Source organism: Molothrus ater, chromosome 2 (genome assembly GCF_012460135.2).
Source record: "Molothrus ater isolate BHLD 08-10-18 breed brown headed cowbird chromosome 2, BPBGC_Mater_1.1, whole genome shotgun sequence".
Classification (NCBI taxonomy): domain Eukaryota; kingdom Metazoa; phylum Chordata; class Aves; order Passeriformes; family Icteridae; genus Molothrus; species Molothrus ater.
In genome coordinates, this window is record NC_050479.2 from 24,605,379 (window position 1) to 24,624,078 (window position 18,700).

At 49.9% G+C, this 18,700-nt stretch overlaps 1 protein-coding gene across 1 annotated transcript in view; it reads right to left on the reverse strand.

Moving 5' to 3' along the window:
- Positions 1-5,323, reverse strand: part of IRS2 (insulin receptor substrate 2) — a 28,747-nt gene extending 23,424 nt beyond the window's left edge. Inside the window, 2 exon segments of the mRNA XM_036396497.2 lie at positions 1,758-4,332; positions 4,334-5,323. Coding sequence (XP_036252390.2) covers positions 1,758-4,332; positions 4,334-5,254 — 3,496 coding nt within the window. The 5' untranslated portion in view covers positions 5,255-5,323.
- Positions 5,324-18,700: the final 13,377 nt, after the last annotated feature.

Consider the following 18,700-nt stretch of genomic DNA (forward strand, 5'->3'; position numbering starts at 1 on the left):
CCCTCTCCTTATCTGACCGCCGCCGCTCCCATTCCCGCGCTCCCGTGCCGGGTTTTCCCGGTCACCGGTGCCGCCCCCCTCCCCCCTTGGGGTCAGCAGCTCGGGAGTGCTGTGGAAACAGCTCTTTCCCAACACCGGGCTTCATCTGCAATCGAGGCTGTAGCTGCCTCAACACAAGCTCCTCGTTTCTGCGAAAAATCCGTTTGCAAAGCAAAGGGGCGTGATGGTCTGGGGCGCCCGGGACCGCCATCCCCAGGCCGGGCAAGGAGAGCGGGGGCTGCAGCATCCGCGCCGGGCTCGGGCAAGCCGCAGGGATCCTGAAAGCGACCCCAGCAAAACTAAACGCAAGAGACAAATAAGGCTCGGCCCTCAACCCTTCCAGTCATTCAGAATAAGCCTTCATCTTTTCTAACTCTGACATTGCACTCAACAATCCTCTCGTCTTAATTAGGTTCAGAGCTTGCTCTGCAAACGGTGGGATCTCTCATCTTTTCCATCTTCCTGCACTTCCTATCAAAAGAGAAAATATTTTCTTCTTCAAAATCGACTAGCTACTAAGGAAACACAAGGGAAAAAACCCTGCAAGTGGCTCTTACAAGCTTTTGCTGCTCACTTGTTATGGATGCCTCTATGAGCACTGTGAACAGAGAAGCAATACCTACTCTCCTCCAAGCAGCTACTACACGGCTTGTCACTTCCCCCAGCTATACCCATAAACACATATTACAGCTATCTATGCATAAGGCTTTGACTACCATGTCTTGCATAAATCCAAGAGCCAAGAGAATCCTTACAAGTGTCTCATTATTAACTTTTCCTCCTCGACAGGCTGGCTGCTCTGCGCCCTCCTCAACCAGCCCCCAGTTCTGTACAAACCCTCACTCACTGAGAGAGGGTGGAGTTCTATTTCGGGGAAGAAGGAAGGGTATTTGTTTCTTTCCCTTTTTTTTCCCAGCATAACCAGCACCTAGTTAAAGGAATAGCTACATACTGAAAATCAAAATTCTCTCTCACCCTACGTTTCAGATTTCTTCAGTTTAACACCCAACATTTGCAATCCACAAGCCCTCAACTGGAACACTGTTACACACCAACACAGGCTGGGCCCTTAAGTGAAATATGCAATACAGCATACAACAGCTCAAATATATAGTGACTTCTATACCATTTTAAAAATTCACATTCCATGCTCACTATGATTTACTGTTAAACTTTTGCAAGAGATAAGGTATTTCAAAACCATGATTTTAAATTTATCCTTCTCAATTTGATATTCCAAACCTTCTCAGCTAGGGAGCCAAGGATTGTTTCTGTAATCTGATGTCCTCAATCAAACAATGCTGGTTTTAACTCAATCATTTTACATTTTTAAATAGTATTTAGAAGTTGCATTAACATAAACTATTTAGGTCACATTTTCCAAACACTTTCCAAAATCTTAAGAAAACTCTGAATGCAGCCCAAACACGGAAATTGTGTCAACAGCAGCTTCTCATGGGGTACCCAGAAGTATAAACACACAATAACAGCACTGTAGTACTGAAACACGAATAAATATTCCAAAATTAAACCTTTTCCTCATACAAAGAGCCACCAAGTTCCTCCAAGACTGCTTACTGCAGGACATGTAAAAAGGGATAAAACTGATTTCTAAAGAAGCGAAGAGGGATAGTGCTCTACACAACAACACACAACCTTGTGATGGTAAACACAAGCACAAACACACACAGCAGGCACTGTCAGATGTAGCTACTCACCTTTCACAGCACTGGCTTCTTTCAGGTTGTGAGACAGAAAGTCTATGCTGGCATAGGTGCTCATCTCTACTCCATTGATGCCCCCATTCAGGAGGTGCCTAGCTTTCAACCTGGATTTGTCACAGTTTGCCAAGGACCCATCCACCACATCAATGGCGATGTAGTTGAGGCCATTCTGGAAGCCAGCTGAGGTCTCCCGGCACATGGGACTGCTACCCTGCTCCTCCTCCAGGCCTTCGCTTTTCCTGAGGGACACATTCTCCACCGAGGCTGAGTTGTGTCGTTTGGGGTTGTGTGCGAAGGAGGGGGACACTGGGGTCACAGTGGTGGTGGAGGAGAAAGTTTCTGAGCTGTGCCTCCTCCGCCCCTGGGGATCTGCCCGGATTACTTTGGCCCCCCGATTCGGATCTGGGGGAGGGCTGGAGAGAATGAAAGCCTCCACCCCAGAGAGGGTGAGCCTCTTCACGCCAGACGTGGGGCTGGTGACCCGGGCACTTTCTGGTTTCTGAACAATGGGTTGAGGTGGGGTAGTGGCCATGCCAAAGGTCATCTCGGTGTAGTCACCACCATCCGATGGGCTGGACGAACAAGCCATCCCCACAGCCGCCTTCAGGTAGCGCCCATTGGGCTGGCTGGCGCTGGAGGAAGAACCCGGAGAGAGAGCTTCTAAGGAGCCCACTGAGACTGTGCCCGACTGGGAGGGTGACTGTGACCCGAAGTCAATGTTCATGTAGTCAGAGAGAGGGGAGCGCCTCTGCCCCGTGCCTGAGCCCAGGGAGGAGGCTGGGCTGTCAGCAGGCAGCGACGGGGGAGAATACACGGCAGCATCCCCAAAGTCAATGTTGATGTATTCACCGGGGCTCTTGGGCTCCGGCGGCAGAGGGTGCTCATTCATGCTGGGCAGCACCGTCCGCAAGGTCTCCAAGGAGAGGCGGCTGGGCCGGGCCGCCCGCTGGCACCGCTGGCTAAGGAAGCTCTCGGTCCGGCTGTGCCGCAGGGGCGAAGGCACCGTGTGGCTGGAGGGGACGAAGGTGCCTGCTCCACACACCGCCTCCTCCGGGATCATCCTCCCCGGGGAGTTCATGAAGACGTACTGGTCGCTGTCCTTTGCCAAGCCCTGGCTCTTGTAGGAGCGGGGTAAGGAGCTGTATGAATAGCAGCTGGGCTTTGGGGGCTCATTGGACCCATGCCCTGAAGGGGCAAAAAAGAAGTCCGGGGGAGTGAGGGAGGGAGCTTGGGGCCCATTCTGGGGGTCCCGAGGGGACATATTGATATAGTCGCCGTTACTCAGCCTTCCGTCTGAGCTCTCCATGGACAACTTGGAGCCGCACCACATCCGCATGTACCCGCTATCGTCAGGGGAGCTCTCCCCAGGCGAGCTGGTCTTGTAGCTGCTCCCGTTCCCCGGGGACCCGCTACCCACCCCTGCCCGGGGCTGCAGGATCTGCTTGGGGGCAGACACGCTGGTGGGGCTCATGGGCATGTAATCATCGCTGCCCCGGCTTCCCTGCCCTAAGGCTGCGGCCACACCGGGGGTCATGGGCATGTAGCCGTCATCATCTCCCGCTCCTCCCCCCACTGCCGGCGGGCCCAGATTGGTGCTGCTGCTGCCGGAGCTGCGGTGAGAACCGATCTCGATGTCCCCGTAGTCCTCCGGGTAGGGGGTGTAGGTCACTTTGGGGGAAGCCCCGGCTTGGCAGGAGGAGAAGAGGCGGCCGGCGCTGCCGGCGAAGGTGGCGCGCATCAGCGTGTACTCGTCGAGGGAGGCGGAGGAAACCTGCGGCGCGGCGGGTCGCTGCCGGCACGGCGTGGTCAGGGAGTAGGTCCGCTTCCGATGGCACCTGTCGCTGGCAGCGTCGGGGCAGGGCCGGTAGCACAGGCGGCCACTCGGGGGCCTCTCCATCGCCATGTAGCCGTAGAGGTCGGTGCCGCCCCCCGGGTCCCGCACTGGGGGTGTCTCGGCCACCGACTCGGGGGTGTTGCTGCGGTTGCTGGCAGTGGAGGAGGAGGAGAAGGGCCGGAGGTCGCCGCCTGGGCTGGAGCCGTACTCGTCGAAGGACATAAAGCCCGCGTCGCTGGGGGAGCCGGACACGGAGGCGCTGCCGCTGGACGGGCGCTGCGGGTGATGCGGGTGGGCAGGCTCGGAGCCGAGGCCGCTACTGGAGGAGAGGCTGATGGGGCTGGTGGCGGAGGGGGGCGAGTGGGAGGCGGGCATGGACATGGAACGGCTGCTCTGCAGCCCGCCGCCGCCACCGCCGGCCAGCACCGGGAGCAGCTTCCCCGCCTGCCGCCCTCCGACGCCGCTGAGCGTGTGCGAGCGGCTCAGGGGGGTCCGCACCGGGCCCGGGCTCATAGGGCTGCCGGCCACGGAGCCCATCCGGCAGCCGTCACCCTCGCTGGCCGTTCTCACCCGGCACGGCGTGCACTTGGTGCTGGCGCCGGCGGCGAGGCTGTCGGTGCGGGAACGGCGGAGGAGGCCGGTCTGGCTGGGAGGCAGGTTGACCAGGTGGTGGTGCCGGCGACCGGGCACGGTGATGGGATGGGTGGCGGAGGCGCCGCTGCCCCCGGGCCCGCCGGCGCCCCCCGGAGGAAGAGGAGGAGGAGGACTGGCTCTTGCTGCGGGGCCGGAACTCGGACAGCTCCTTCAGCGCCTTCATGGCCTCCAGGATGGTCTCGTGGATGTTCTGGGCCACCACCGAATCGTCCGCTTGCATCCAGAGCTCGCCGGGGCCGGTGGCGGCCGAGCGCCCCACCTCGATGAAGAAGAAGCTGTCGGAGTGGCCGCAGCGGCGGATGTTCATCAGCTGCAGCGTGACCGAGGGCAGCTCGCAATTGAGGCGCACGAACCCAATGGTGCGGGCCGAGAGGCAGAGCCGGTGGACGCCGGTGAGGTTTTTACTCTGACCCAAGCCCTTGGGCTTCAGCGTCACCTGCCAGACCTCTCGGTAGGCAGCGGTGGCCGGCGCGATCAGCCCGTAGTTAAGGTCTTCGCCGGCCGCGGCCAGGGAGGCGGCGGCCGCGCCGCAGGAGGCGGAGAAGGGGGAGGCGAGGTGGCGGTAGGGGGACCCCTGGGAGGCCGCCTTGCCCTCGTTGAGCAGGTCGGTGAGAGCCCTGTACCAGCCCTCCTGCTCCTGCTCGTTCTCGGCCGCCACAGCGAAGTACTCGTCCTTGGTGTAGAGGGCGATGAGGTACTTGTGCTTGGCGTCCGCCCGTTTGTTGATGTTGAGGCAGGAGTCCAGGGCGATCACCCGCTTGGGCGCCCCAGACTTGTTCCTCCATTTCTTCTCGCTCTCGTAGTACTCCAGCCGGGCGCCCCCCGCCTCCTCCCCGCCGCCGCCCGGGCCGCGCAGCACGAAGAAGCGCTTGTGGCCGTGCTTCTGCTTGCGCAGGTACCCGCACTTCCTGACGCCCTGGTTGTTGTTGTTGTTGTTGTTCAGGTTGGGGCCGGGCGGGGAGCTCAGGGGGGGCAGCAGCCCCAGCACGGCAGGGCTCGCCATCCCCAGCCCCGCGGCGGGAGCGCCGCCCGGCTCCTCTCGCTGCTGTCGCCGACGCTGAGCGGATCCGGAGCCCGAGCGCCGCGGCGAGGAAAAAAAAAAAAAAAAAAAAAAAGAAGAAAAAGGAAGGACGGAGGGAAGCAGGTAAAATAAAGTTATTCCTTCGTAGAAGAGCGCAGTGCTCGGAGCCGCAGCGGGATCCTCCGCTGTCACCTCTAGGCAGCGGGTGCTGCTGGCGGCCGCCCGGCGTCCTCCCCGGCTCGAGTACCGGCGACGCCGCTAAGGCTCCCCGACCGCCGCTGCTGCCGCTGGTGCTGCCGGCGCCGGCGGGAGTTTCGCCGTAAGTAACACATCGCGCACCGAGTGCCCCAACTAAAGAGCAAAACAACACGTGACCGCCGCCTCACCGAGGCGCTCACACACCGAGACGGGGCGGGGCGCCGCCGCCGCCGGCACCGCCCCGCATTGGCCGCCGGGCAGCGCGAAGGACGGCCGCGGCCCTCAATGGGGCGGCGGGGCGGGCTCTCGGCAGCGAGGCGGCGAGACGCCGTTGGACGGCGGGAGCCTCGCCCCCCCGCCCCTTTCCCGCCCCTCCGCGTTCCCGCCCCCAGCCTCCGGCCCCCCTCGGGCGCAGCGCGCCCGGTCGCTGTCGCCGCTGCCCTCAGCGCACATAGCGCGGAACGTGCTGGGGGCGCGGGCACGGCGGGGAGATCCGGCACATCCGGCGAGCCCCGGTGCTGGCCCTCGCCACCTCTCGGACACGGCGGGGCGCCGGCGGAGCTCGCCGAGGCCATATCAGGTGCTGCGGACCCGCCGGGCGGAGCTTCCGGCCGTGCGTGAGCGCCGGGCGCCCCCCGCACGCCCCCGCACACACGCGCGAGTGCGTCAGCCCTGCCCGCACACGCGCGGCGGCTCCGCGCGCTCCTCCGCGCGCTGTGTCACAGCGCCCACGCCGCGCGGCCGCCCCCGCGCCCCGCCCGCAGCGCCCGCTCCCCGCGGGGCGGGAAATGCCACCCAGGGAGGGCCGGGGGCAGGGGCTGCCGCTGTTCGTCCGTATTCATTAAACAGCACTCATTTATCCGGGCGCTTCGCTTTATAATGGAGAATAAGGGCTGCGTCCGCGTTTCCTCTGGAAACGATCCCGGCCCCGCTGGGGGATCGCGGCGCGGTGATTACGGAACAAGCGGCGGCGGGGGCAAAGCGGCCCCAGGGCCCCCCGCCTGACCCGGGCACCCCGCCCCCTGCTCCCCCCCCCCACTGCCGCCGCCGCTCCCTCACTGGGCGCGCGGGGGCTCCGCGTGGCGGGGAACGGCGGGGGCGGGGGGGGTGCGAGGTGCCGCGCTTGTTTACCGGGACCCGCACGCTCGTCACCGGGCGGGCCGCGCCCGGGATCAATGAGCGCCTTTCTCTCCCCTCCACCGGGGGAGGTGAACGGCGAGGGGGGGCGGAGGGGCCCCGGCCGGGGTGGGCGGCAGGAGGGGCGGGGGTCTGTCCAGCCCGCATTTTCCTGTGTGAGGCGGAGCGGGGGAAGGAAGGGGGAGCGCAGGGGCCCAGGAGGGGGTTGCAGGGCGGGGATGCCGGGCTCTCGCCCCCCGATGAGGGCGGTCGCGGCGCGTCACCCAGCGCGCAGAGTGGTGCGGGGAGGGCAGCGATAGTAAAAGTCGAGGGATGAAGCTGTACTGACACCGTCCAGCCGGTTCCTAACTACAGCCGCATCTCCGCCGCCCCGGGAGCGGCTGGGGAAGCCTCCCTTTGCACATGCCCGGGAAGAAAAGTGAGGCTGGGGTCACGCAAACATCCATCCATGCTTTCCCGTCTCTCCCTGGAGTGCCTTCGGACACGCTCTCATTTGTCGGCTTGCGCCGAAGCTGAAACAGCCAAGTTTGCGAGTAAAGGCGAGGGGAAAAAAAAAACCCACAGAAACAACACCACAAACAAACAAGCAAGGAAAAAAAAAAGACGAAAGTGGTGCGGCGCTTCCAGCTGCCGCCGTGCGGGGCCGTGGCCGAGCTCTCCCCGCGTTCCCGACGGGGAAGCGGCGGGGCCGCCCGCAGCCCGCACAGACCGCGCTTGCAGCTCAGCTCCGTCCTGCACGGAATTCTCCGCGGTTTGGGTCATAATAACTCATTTAGAAATTAACAGCTGTAACAGGGGAGAGAGGATTGGAAAAGACTTCACTGTAAATACCGGTATGCTGCAGTAAGCATCTTATGAAGGAAGAGCTCTCCCATCATTTTATGGGAAAATAATAACATTAACATTAACTAGTACTTAGCAGGGTTTATTAAATTTTGGGGGGGGTCAACGGAATTAGAGACTAATTTGAGATCAGAGGCACCAACCTCTTTGCAGAATCAAGAAAAGAGTGAAACCTTAGGCAAGGTACCTGTGACCCCTCTGTACCTGTGTGATTCTTCACAGAAAATGATGCTGACAATCTCTACTGTCCTGGCAATGCGCTTTGATTTCTGTATCTGGAAAAATGCATAGAATTGGTAATTGTAAACTTAGATTTTTTTGTAATGATTTTATAAGAAATCTCAGTGAGGACAGCGTCTTATGAAAACTCAGGAATACTTGATTTTCTAGCTATGACTGTAGCGGGCCAAACTATCTCCTATATCCACTCTACCAAAGTCATAAGGGAGTTAGTTATCTAACTAAAAGTTTCTTGCCACTGGGTGATCTGGGCCTATAAAGTCAAACTTTTTTCTGCAAACCCTTTGGGAATTTGAAAATATTTTCCCCAGACATTTATGAAATATATTGGTGACCTTGAGCAAGCATTCTTAGGTCTGAAATGTCAAACAGATAAATATTATTTCATCTACTCGACACTGTCATATATGTTATTCTTGACCATGTGGGTAAAACAGATTCAATATACCGGCTATAGCAGCACAGCTTTGTTTGCAAACAATTTCTGTGACAAAGACATTAGGATAGACTAGAATCCAAGTTTGCAGTTTATAGTTTTTACTTCTATATTGGCATTGATATATATTCAGCAGCGCATTTTTAGCAGGGGTTGATTCAGAAAAAGCATTATTTTTCCATAGTTATGTTTGGGGCTTTTTTAATGCATAACTGGGGTACTGAACATAGAAGTGGGACCTAGGCACATATAAAATTCAGGTTAAAAAGTAAATTATTTCATGACCAACACTCTGGAATGAATGTTCTTAGTTCACATAGATGATCTGTCTTATTCAGAGTTTTCTCTGAACTCCTCTGAATTGTTTTTCAACACTATATTCCTTCTGAAAAATTTTTACAGTGATTTCAATGTAATTACAGGACATTTAACTACAAAAAATGTGCTAATACCATTCCTCCATCCCACCTTTCAGCTAAAATTCACTGGTCCTGCAGGCTGGCATGTCTTATGATTTAGCTATTCCTGTGCATTGTGTAGCAATGTTTGCTTTAATTTCTGAAATAAGTGGGTTTTCAGAGATACTGAGAGCCATGAATTGGGATGGTTAAGCGCAACACATGCAACTCTTTTTCCACCCAACAACTTCAGGCACAACATAGGGGTGACAGAATCTTTAGTAATGCAACAGATTTGCCAGAGGATGTTTGCTTAAATCATGTCTGTAGAACAATTTCATCATCCTGAAAGAAAAAAAATGATCCTGTTTTACCTTCCCATTCCTTTTCTTCTGTCATATTACCCTACCCTAGCTCTATTTCACCACATCACTTTCCAGTTTGAGATCTTGACTGGGAATGCTTTGCTAGTATTTAAGTACACCAACCAAATAGTTCTAATATTAGCATCTTTCCTGCCTGCTAAACTATGCTTTTGCCAGCATACCAGGCTTCAGCCATCTCCTTTTTCCTCCAAGAAAAATAAACTGTGTTGGGTAATGGTCAGATTTATCAAAATACACTATCTGTGTGAGGGGCATTTGCCATCAGTTATGTCAGTCATAAAATGTTACCTCTGTCCACCCTAAAATGACTGAGACATGCCTAGAAAATTATAGACCTTGCTTTTGGCAATGAAGTTTAGATGTAGCAAATACAGTTTTGTCAGCACAGAGCCCTATTGATTGCACATTTCCATGCTTCAAGTACTTGGGGTTCCTTAGCTGTATTAAAAAAAAAAAAAAAAGAAAAAAGAAAAAATGTTGTGATCATTTCATTTATGTATAACTGTATTTAAACTTCATGTTTTCATTACTGAGCTATATGGATGGATGCTAAACACTGGCCAACAGCACTGTTTTGCAAGCGATGAACTTGTCAAGCCATCGATGATTTTTGCTTGGGAAGGCTGTTTGTCTGAATAATAGTTAAATGATTGAATTTATTACTTCTAGGGGCATGCAACTGGTTTTAGTTACATCTGGAAGTTTGATTCTACAAGCCCAGCACATAGAGGGTCCAGTTGGGGTTTTTTGTTCGTTCCCTGTCCCTCTGCCCTCCACCTCCCTTAGCAGGACTGAAGCATGAGGCCCTATGAATATGTAGCTATATTTAAATACTACCCAAATTCACAAAAAGACAACCCAAATTACTCAAAAGACACTTTCTGAAAAACTGGGTGCATGAGTAGGTTGAATTTCAAAATTTGTGACATCCTTCAAAAATGTTTTTCCTTTGTTCTTATTCTAAATATCATTTTGAAATATCTTTCAATATCAGGATAAAGAGTAACAGTTGAAAGGGATGTGTTTGATGTTTGGCTTGGCTGTTGCCTTCTACCTGTTGCCAGGTTCACAGAGCTGATGGTAGTGAAGCCATGGGAAAAAGGTGCAGAGAAAGATTATGTGCGTCAGCAACATTTTCTTATACTATCAAGAGTACAGTTATCTGTTCCAACAAAACAGAGTGATTTATATTTTGATGTCCTTGAACTTCTACATAAACAGGTGAAGTCAGTTTATTCCCTGGTACATTTATTTGCATATTCCTGATACAGTGTCATTCTGGTTATACATTTCATAACCTGAGTGTAAGAGGACATGAACTCTGATGAACTTGTTTCTCTCTAACCTTTCTCAACTCCTTTGAGTGCTAATGTACCATGACTGTGCTACTATCCAGTTAAGAAGTCTGTGTTATTTGGGAGGAAGGACAGGTCATCTTTCCAGATAGTTTTACAAAAGACTTTGTTGATACTACTCATTTAGTAACTCCTAACAGCAGGGTTTATTCCTTTATAGCGAGACTAATGCTAAATGATACAGTTGCCCTTACCCTTAAAAAGAGGCTGTCAATTTTTTTCCCCCGGTCCTGTGTAAACAACTATGGGTGGTTTTGTACAAGAGGGAAAGATATTCAGAAATCACAGATTCTAAAAATACTTCTTTCTTAAGTAAGGGTTACTTGCTTCAGTGAATATAGCACCCACAGTTTTCCAGAGAATTCCAGGTTAAATAAATAGGGGTTACAGTTATGCAACTTTGTGCATATTCAGTAATTCTTGAAGCAATAAGATTTTTATTAATTCTTTGAAATATACACAGAAATATTGTTGATGCCACTACCTTGTACGTTCTTATATGGGAGGGGGCATTAAGCTGAGGAAAATCTGGAGCATCCTTATTTACTGATTTTTCTTTTTTTTTTTTTTTTTTTTTACTACGACTTGGATATTTTTCTCCATTTGGATCATTTCTTCCTCAAATTTATATCTCAAGGGGCAGATTCAGAATCCCGGAGTCCCCGGGCTGGCCGATACGCTGGTGGTGTTTGGGGAAAGCCCTGCGCAAGCTCCCGGGGTCCGAACAAGGAGTCAGTCCCTCTTCCTGCGACAGGTGAACCCGCAAAAGGCAGATTCGGAACCAGGTCTCGCTGCAGCAGCAGCCTGTCCCCGGGCCCGGCGGGGGCTCCTCGGGCCGGCCCCGGCCCCTCCCGCCGCGGGGCTCCGCCGGTCGGTAGCGCCGCCCGGTGCGGGGGCTGCGCGCGTCCCGCGGAAATGGCCGCTTTTGGTAAAGCTCCCGGGGCGAGCCTGGGGAAGGGCTGGGGGCGTGCGGGGGGTGTGGATCAGCGCCGGCCCCGCTCCCGCCCCTCCGCTGCCGGTGCGAAAATTACGCACTGGGGGCTGATATGCGTCAGCGCTTCGCAATCACCAGGATTTTCTTCCTGGAACATCTATTTTTGTTGGTTGCGGGTTTTATTTTGGTTCGAGTTTGGTTTGCGTTTTTTAATGGTTTTTTTTTTTTTTTTCTTTTTTTCCTTTATGCGTGGTGGGCGGAGATGGCGGAGCAGCAGGGCCGCGGGGCAGCCTCGGGACGCGCCCGCGCCGCCCCCGGTGAGGGCACCGCGCCGGGGCCGCCCCCTGTGAGGGCACCGCGCCGGGGCCGCTCCCGGTGGGGGCACCGCGCCGGGGCCGCCCCCTGTGAGGGCACCGCGCCGGGGCCGCTCCCGGTGAGGGCATCGCGCCGGGGCCGCTCCCGGTGAGGGCACCGCGCCGGGGCCGCTCCCGGTGAGGGCACCGCGCTGGCACCGCGGGCGCGCTGCCGGAGCAGCAACGCACGGGCTCCCAAACACCTTCTGTTGTTGTTGTTGATGGTTTACTGGTTTCTGTTAGTTCGGATTCCACCCCCCCCCCCCCCCCCCCCCCCGCCCTGCGGGGGAAATGCTGTCTTTCATTCCTACTGGATTGATCACTGATTTTAAAAAATATTGTTATTTAAGGAAAAGTGCCTGATAGAATATAACCAGTTCTATCCTAGGGGAAAAAACAAAGTGATCGTGAAGCAACAGAGGCAAATATTTTTAAGCAGTAATTGAAGTCAATACCCCTCTTGCCTCTGAGAACATACAGCCCTTTTTTGCTTTGTTTTTTTTTTTTTAAGAGATTTTGTAATGTACTTTTCTGACCTGTATAAATAGTCAAGATCTACAGTCCTTTAGGGTATTTTTCTCTCCAATATGAGAATGAATGATATAATTCAATATTTCTTTGATGCAATGTTTACAGAAAATTTGCAAAGCCTCATTTGCCCAAACACCATAGGACTTGAACAGGAGAGGGCTTGTTTGTTTGTCTGTTTTCTGCTTTTTCAATTCTCTTTCTTACTAGTAGTATTCTGTTTGAAAGTCTATTTGTTTACTTTTTCTTCCCAAGGCAGGTTACTCTAGACACTTTTTCTGTTCTTTTCTGAATGCTCTTGAAGGCTGTTCCCCAGCAAAATCATTCCAGTCATTCAGCTTTCCCCTCTGCCTTACAATTCATTTGGCTATTTGCATCTGGCCTTTGCATCTGCTTTAGGTAGTAGCTTTTTTTCCTCTAGCCTTTACAAAAAAAAACAAACTTCAGAAGGTAGCCTAACTTCCTCCGTCATTTATCTTGACATCAAGATAATTTTCCTAACAGCAGGGGTAATGCAATTCTGGAGTAGACTGTCAAGGGATTTTTATAGAGTCCCTATCACTAGAGCATTTTAAGATGTGCAAATATTACTCAGGAATGACACAAGTACAGTTGTCCTGACTCAGGGCAGTGTGATAGTCTAGATGATCTCATGTTTACTTGCAGTCCTATTTTGTTGGATTTCTGTGATGTATATACCTATAAATAGCTCCAGGATTATTACTGTTGAAAGAGAAAAAAACAATCTTCACTTTCTCTCTCTCTCTCTCTATTAATTTTTTCTTTTCTTTTTCTGTCTGCTAATTTAACTGCGCAAAATAAAGAGTGTAAAACTGTGATTATGAATCATCTCTTATTGTTTGGGATACACTTTTGGTGCAATTCTTACTTGTGCAGGACATTTGCTGATCTCATTTGTGCATGCACAGGACCACTGGCAATATGGAGAGACATTTGGGGAAATAGAGACGCTGCAGACGAAAATCTTGCCTGCTTTTCTCAGTGTACCCCTTCAGTGGAAGTTTTATGTGAGTAAGGTGAGGAAGGCTTGTGCTCAGAGTAGGCTGACTGCTTTCAAGGAAAATTATCATCTATCTGCATTATTTAGGCAGCGTCTGGGAAACTCACTGGAGCCTCAGGCTTCCATTGTGTTAGACACTGTGTAGATGGGTAATTAATGGTGGGCCTCCTTCTGTTTTGTTTAATGTATATATTGTACATATGCAGTGACTTGAGGAATATTGCCAGCGTGGGGAGGCAAATGCAATTCTGCAGTCCCGTGAATGCTGTGGCTGACTGACAAGCAGCAGCTTCAGCTCAACCATTTCCTAACAAATGGACACTGCAGGCATGCTCAGCATGTAAAGAACTAAGAAGTGTCAGTCTTCCATATTTTGATGGGCTTATATGCATGGGGGAAGCACAAAGGCAACATATGTCCTGAGGGAAGAGGTGGAGGATCTTTTTAAAATATATTTTTGGAAACATGTTTTTTCAGGTATGCAGATTAAGTGCAACTATTAATTTCAGGAAAGTTAAGCATCACAACAAGATGAGTACAAAACTCTTGGCACCAGAAATACATGCAGTTTCATGTGTTTATGAAAAAGGTTGAATGAAACCTGCTCCCAGTTCTTGGGCATACGGGCTCAAACACCCCACCCATGCTAGAGACTCTCTCATGGATTGTGGGGCATAAGAAGGAGGAGGCAGCATGTCCAAGATACTTGTTGTATCAAGCACTACCATGGTTGGAGGCAATCTGCATGGCTAATAATAATAACTTGATTAAAAAGTTGCTGTCAAGTAAATTCCACAGAAAGGAAAAAGAAAAGATTCTTGCCCGTTCTGCTATGTGGTCATGGATGCAAAATGAAATGGTCACTAAATATTTTTTAAATATTCATGTGAATGTGACATGTTCATTACTAAAGTGTGAGACCACAAGATGAAATACAAGTGAAGAGTGTGCTTTCAGTTAAACTGCTGATTAAGCTAAGGAACAGCATATGTAACAGAAGAGAATGAGGTAATCATGGCACATGAACGTGTTTTTAATTTCATCTATTGCATTTAATCATACAATAAGGGAATGCTTCTGGGTGCCTCGCTTCATTCCTACACACTTCTTTTTTGAGAGACTCTTTCCCGACTGGTAAAAATTTTCAAGGTTACAGAAGTAGATTTTTTAAAGAAGAATAATTCCAAATGCAGACATTGCAAGAGCTGCTGTTGCCTCCTGAATGCAGCTGGTATGGAAGTGTATCAGTGAGCTGAGATTCACTTCACTACCTTGCAGTGACCAAACCAAAGCAAACCCTCTCTTCAGCTGGCGTTGTGTAAGGACCTGAAAGATGCCTTGGAAATGAAGCTTCCTAGGGGTATCTTTTTCTTATACCTTCCAGTGAGCTGAAAGGACCTTGCATTTCTGGTACAAAGTGTTCTGAGTTCGTTTGCTAACAGAAACCTCTGTCCCAACTAAATTGAACGTAGTGAAAGATCCCTGGGCTGCACTGCAGTTTGGCCTTTGGGTTTCCCTTGCCAGCACTTATTTACAGAGCTCTCCTCTGCAACTATTTCCTGAGAAGGTGTCCTTCTTTGTCATAAAATGATGTTTTTGCTTTGTTTAGGAATGGATAAACACAACCAGTGTTCTAAAACTGTAACTATTACACTGGTATAAGTTAAACAGATACAATTTATAGCTTGTGGAAAGATCAAATAGTTTTAAAGTCAGTAGTTGGCTGTAAAGTTGTTAATTGAACATTTGCTGAAAAATGCCTGTGGGGAACTGATCTTGTTATTCTTGCAGGATAATCAAGTTTAAAAACAACAGTTGTTGTCTATGTTTAAAGAAATACTTACAAGATAAAAATCACAGTCCCCGAAATATTCACACTTTGAGACATCCTTACCTTACCAATCCTTTAGGCAGGTAATACTGAAGTAATCTTACTACACCATTTAATGACTTGTTGATTTAGTGTTTTGGGGTTTTTTACTTTCAGATTGAAAAAAACTAGCGAGTTTTCATATTTCTCATTTTTGAAGGCTCTCTGTAATTAATTAATTTTTATTTTCTTTTTCCAAGTGCAAGTACGACTTTGTAACCACACTGCACACACAAATCAAATTGATACACTACTGTAAACGTACACTACGTTTCCTCCACTTGGATTTTAATATTCAGAAAAACCTGAAAATCTTACAAACCAGTCACTGACTCAGAATCACAATGTGAGTAAGGTTGGAAGGGATCACTTGAGGTTATCTACACAAATCTCCCCCTTCAAATAGGGTACCCTAGAGAATGCTACTTAAGGTTGTGTCCAGATGTCTCATGAATATCTGCTGGAAAGGAGACTCCACAATCTCTCTGGGCAGCCTGTTCCAGTACTTTGTCACCTGCACAGTTAAGAAGTTCTTGTCTATCTTCATGTGGAACTCCTGTGTTTCTGTTCCCTCTGAATTGTTTCAGCAAGAATGAGGAGCACACATCAATTGACAAGGCTCCCTTCTATTTGAAAATGACCTCACAGAACTGCCAATATTTTATCTCAAGTTCAATAGTTTCAATAAATTAATTCCTGTCCCTCATTTTAAACTTTAAGTGCTGAATAGATGTCTTAGATTTTCTTGCAGCTGCTGATAAAGGGATGGAACTAGGCTGCTATTCTATACCTTGCGCATCCTCTCTGGGGAGAGTGGCTTGGGGGGAAGAAAGGGGGAGCACACTCTGGAAGTGGGGCCATTTTGTTCCATTTCTTCCTGGGGAAGTCGCTGGGACCAGCCCTGCAGACTTTGTCCCTCTCTCATTGTTGCCCATCCCTTCCCATCCCTCAGGAAGAATACAACTCCAGGTGGCAAACACAGCTGAGCCCAGCAGAGTGCACAGGCTGTGGGGCTGGTGTGGGAAGCAGCCACAGGAACAGAGCAGCAGAGGTGAGCCATGCCTGAGCTGAGCCTGAGCCGAGCCTGGGCTGAGCCTGAGCCGAGCCTGGGCTGAGCCTGAGCTGAGCCCAAACCCAGCCAATCCCAAGCCGAGTGGAGAGGAGCTGAGCTGAAGACTGCCAACAGCAACCGAGCCAGCAGCCTGGGAAGTGGGTGGCACAGTGCAGGCCATCCAGCTCTTTGGGTGTTTGTCCATCACTGTTTTTCATTGTCCTGGGCTCTGGGACAGGGAATGGCAGCTGTGGAGAGCGCTTGCCATCTTGTCTTTGTCTCAGCAGCCATGCAGAACAGGGCCAAGGTGGCGAACACCTCTGTGTGTAAGCACCTTCTCCTTTGTACACTTCTGTTGTTAATGCCATTGCTATTATTGTGCATTTCTTACTCCATGGCTGTTTGGTTTTAATAAATTGTCTCAACACAGTCTCTTCCTTTGTTTCTCTCTCACTGAAGTAGAGGCAGGGGGAAAAGGAACAGATTATTTGGAGTTTAATTCCGCCTGGTTTTAAACCACCACAGTAGACCGGGGTGTATTACAGAAGTGCAGCAGCTGTACTCTGCATTTCCAGAAGAGATGTCATATCTGAAGAAAGCCATCACAATCCAAAAGACATATTTTCTCTCAACAACCTTATTCTACTTTGTTGTTTTTTCTTGGATAATTTTTATACTTTTTTGCAGGTTTAACAAGTCACTTAAGAATAGATATTCACAATTTAAGTTGCATTTATTATAGCAACAATAGCAAATTTATTATAGCAATTTTAAAGCCAGCTATGGAGGTTTCAGATCTGATGTCCTCTGCAGGCAAACAACTTGTGATCAAACTCAATTATGATATTTAAGTCTTCCTGTACAGGCCTTGAGGGGCCATTAGGTTATATCCATAAGTGATGGGGTGAGTGAAGACATGCTGTAAACTTGGCTGGATTAGCTGTGCCTGCATGTTTGGTGAGGTGGTTTCATCTCAGCTAACCACAGCTATCTAAAAGTTCAATGACTAATGCATTTTAGCCTCTAGAGTTCCTCCAAAGTAATGAAGGGAAGGTTATTAATCCTTTCTTCGGGTAGTTCTGAAGTTTAACATTAAGCATAGTGAATCTGGTTAATGTGTTTTAATAATGGAGGAGATAATGTGTAGCCAGATTATGCAGGTGTTGATTCCTACAATTGCAACTACTAATTCAAATTTTTAAAAAGAATTAAGGCATTAACTTTGTACCAGGAAGTTTATGTCCTGACAGATATCATCCCCTCTCACCATGCCACACTTCGTCTTCTTGCCAGTTAGGGCATTTTTAGAGCTTCTGTAGCATAAAACCCTGATGGACTCAACATTGTGTGCTCGGCTCACTTAATAAAAGCATTGATTTGAAAGACCCTTATGTTTAGTTGTATACAGTTTTGGTGTCAGGAATCACAAACAATGCATTAAAAAAGTGTGATGTATTTCCATTAGAGAAAAATTTTCCTCCATTTGCTGTAAAAGGACTCTAGAGAACTAGCTAACACTTGCCCCCTCTCTTTTATAAGGCCAAGACAAATATATTTGATTGCTTGCCTGCCTGCATACAATATGACCACTTTGGAATTTATTGGAAATTTTCAGAAAACATTTTAGGCATTACAGAGCACAACACAGATGATTTTCCTGAAAACCAGGAAATGGGAAGACATTTGGACTTTAAGGTTACTCACTGCTCTCTAATTGCTGTGTGACAGCTGTGGGACAGATGCTTAGCCAGCAAGGGAGGCCAGTGAGAGCAAAATATAGACATTTCATTTTTTCCCTCTCTCTTCTCACAGATGGTTTGTTGATGATGGTAGAGAAAGAAGGAAGACACCAGCTGTTGGGTCATTGTTTTAGAAAGGGTACAATTACAGGCTATTTAGAAGAGGGATTAAAGACAGAAGCCCGTAATATCCTTGATGGTGAAGATGCTGAGGGGCAGGGATGTTGTTCATCAGTGCTTTATTTATAACCTATCAATTTTATCCCTTTTCATCATTATTGATCTTCACATTCCATATGAATATCAGCAATGATTAGATTAGATTAGCTGATTTTTTTGACTCCTACACTCTCTCAGCACCACTCTCAGTCCTGCCCCCCATTTGCCTCTTGGTTCCCAATCTGTTGAATTTCATGCATTAGCAATGAGATTTGTACCCTTGCTCCTGCCAAACTTCTCCCTATTTGGCCCACTTTGTGCTTATTTTTGCTGCAAGCTCTTCTGTTCCATGAACTGATGTATGGGAGGGTTATGTGTCAGATCAGAGAGAAAGGCTGCAGGACTGCAAGGTATTGAGTCACCAAAGGTACTTTGCACCCTGAGGTGTGTGGGGTATGCCTGTGCTGCAGGGCTGCTCCCTCACATGGCCTGATGCACCAGTCTGATTCCCCATCACATTATCAGCCATTATTTCTGTCTTATCCACAGACACTGACTAATACCAAGAGATATGCATGTCCCCAGTTGTTTTTTTTCTCTTCAGCTTCACCTCTCCCCACCTTTTTTCTCTGCAGCTTCACCTCTGCTTCCCTTCAGCAGCCTACTGAACTCTACCAGATTACCAAATCCCAAGCAGTTTCTTCAGACTTCAGGTTTGACACCATACAGAAATGGAACTTAAATATTGAGTGTCCCCTTTTCCTGCTCCATGGTTTCCAC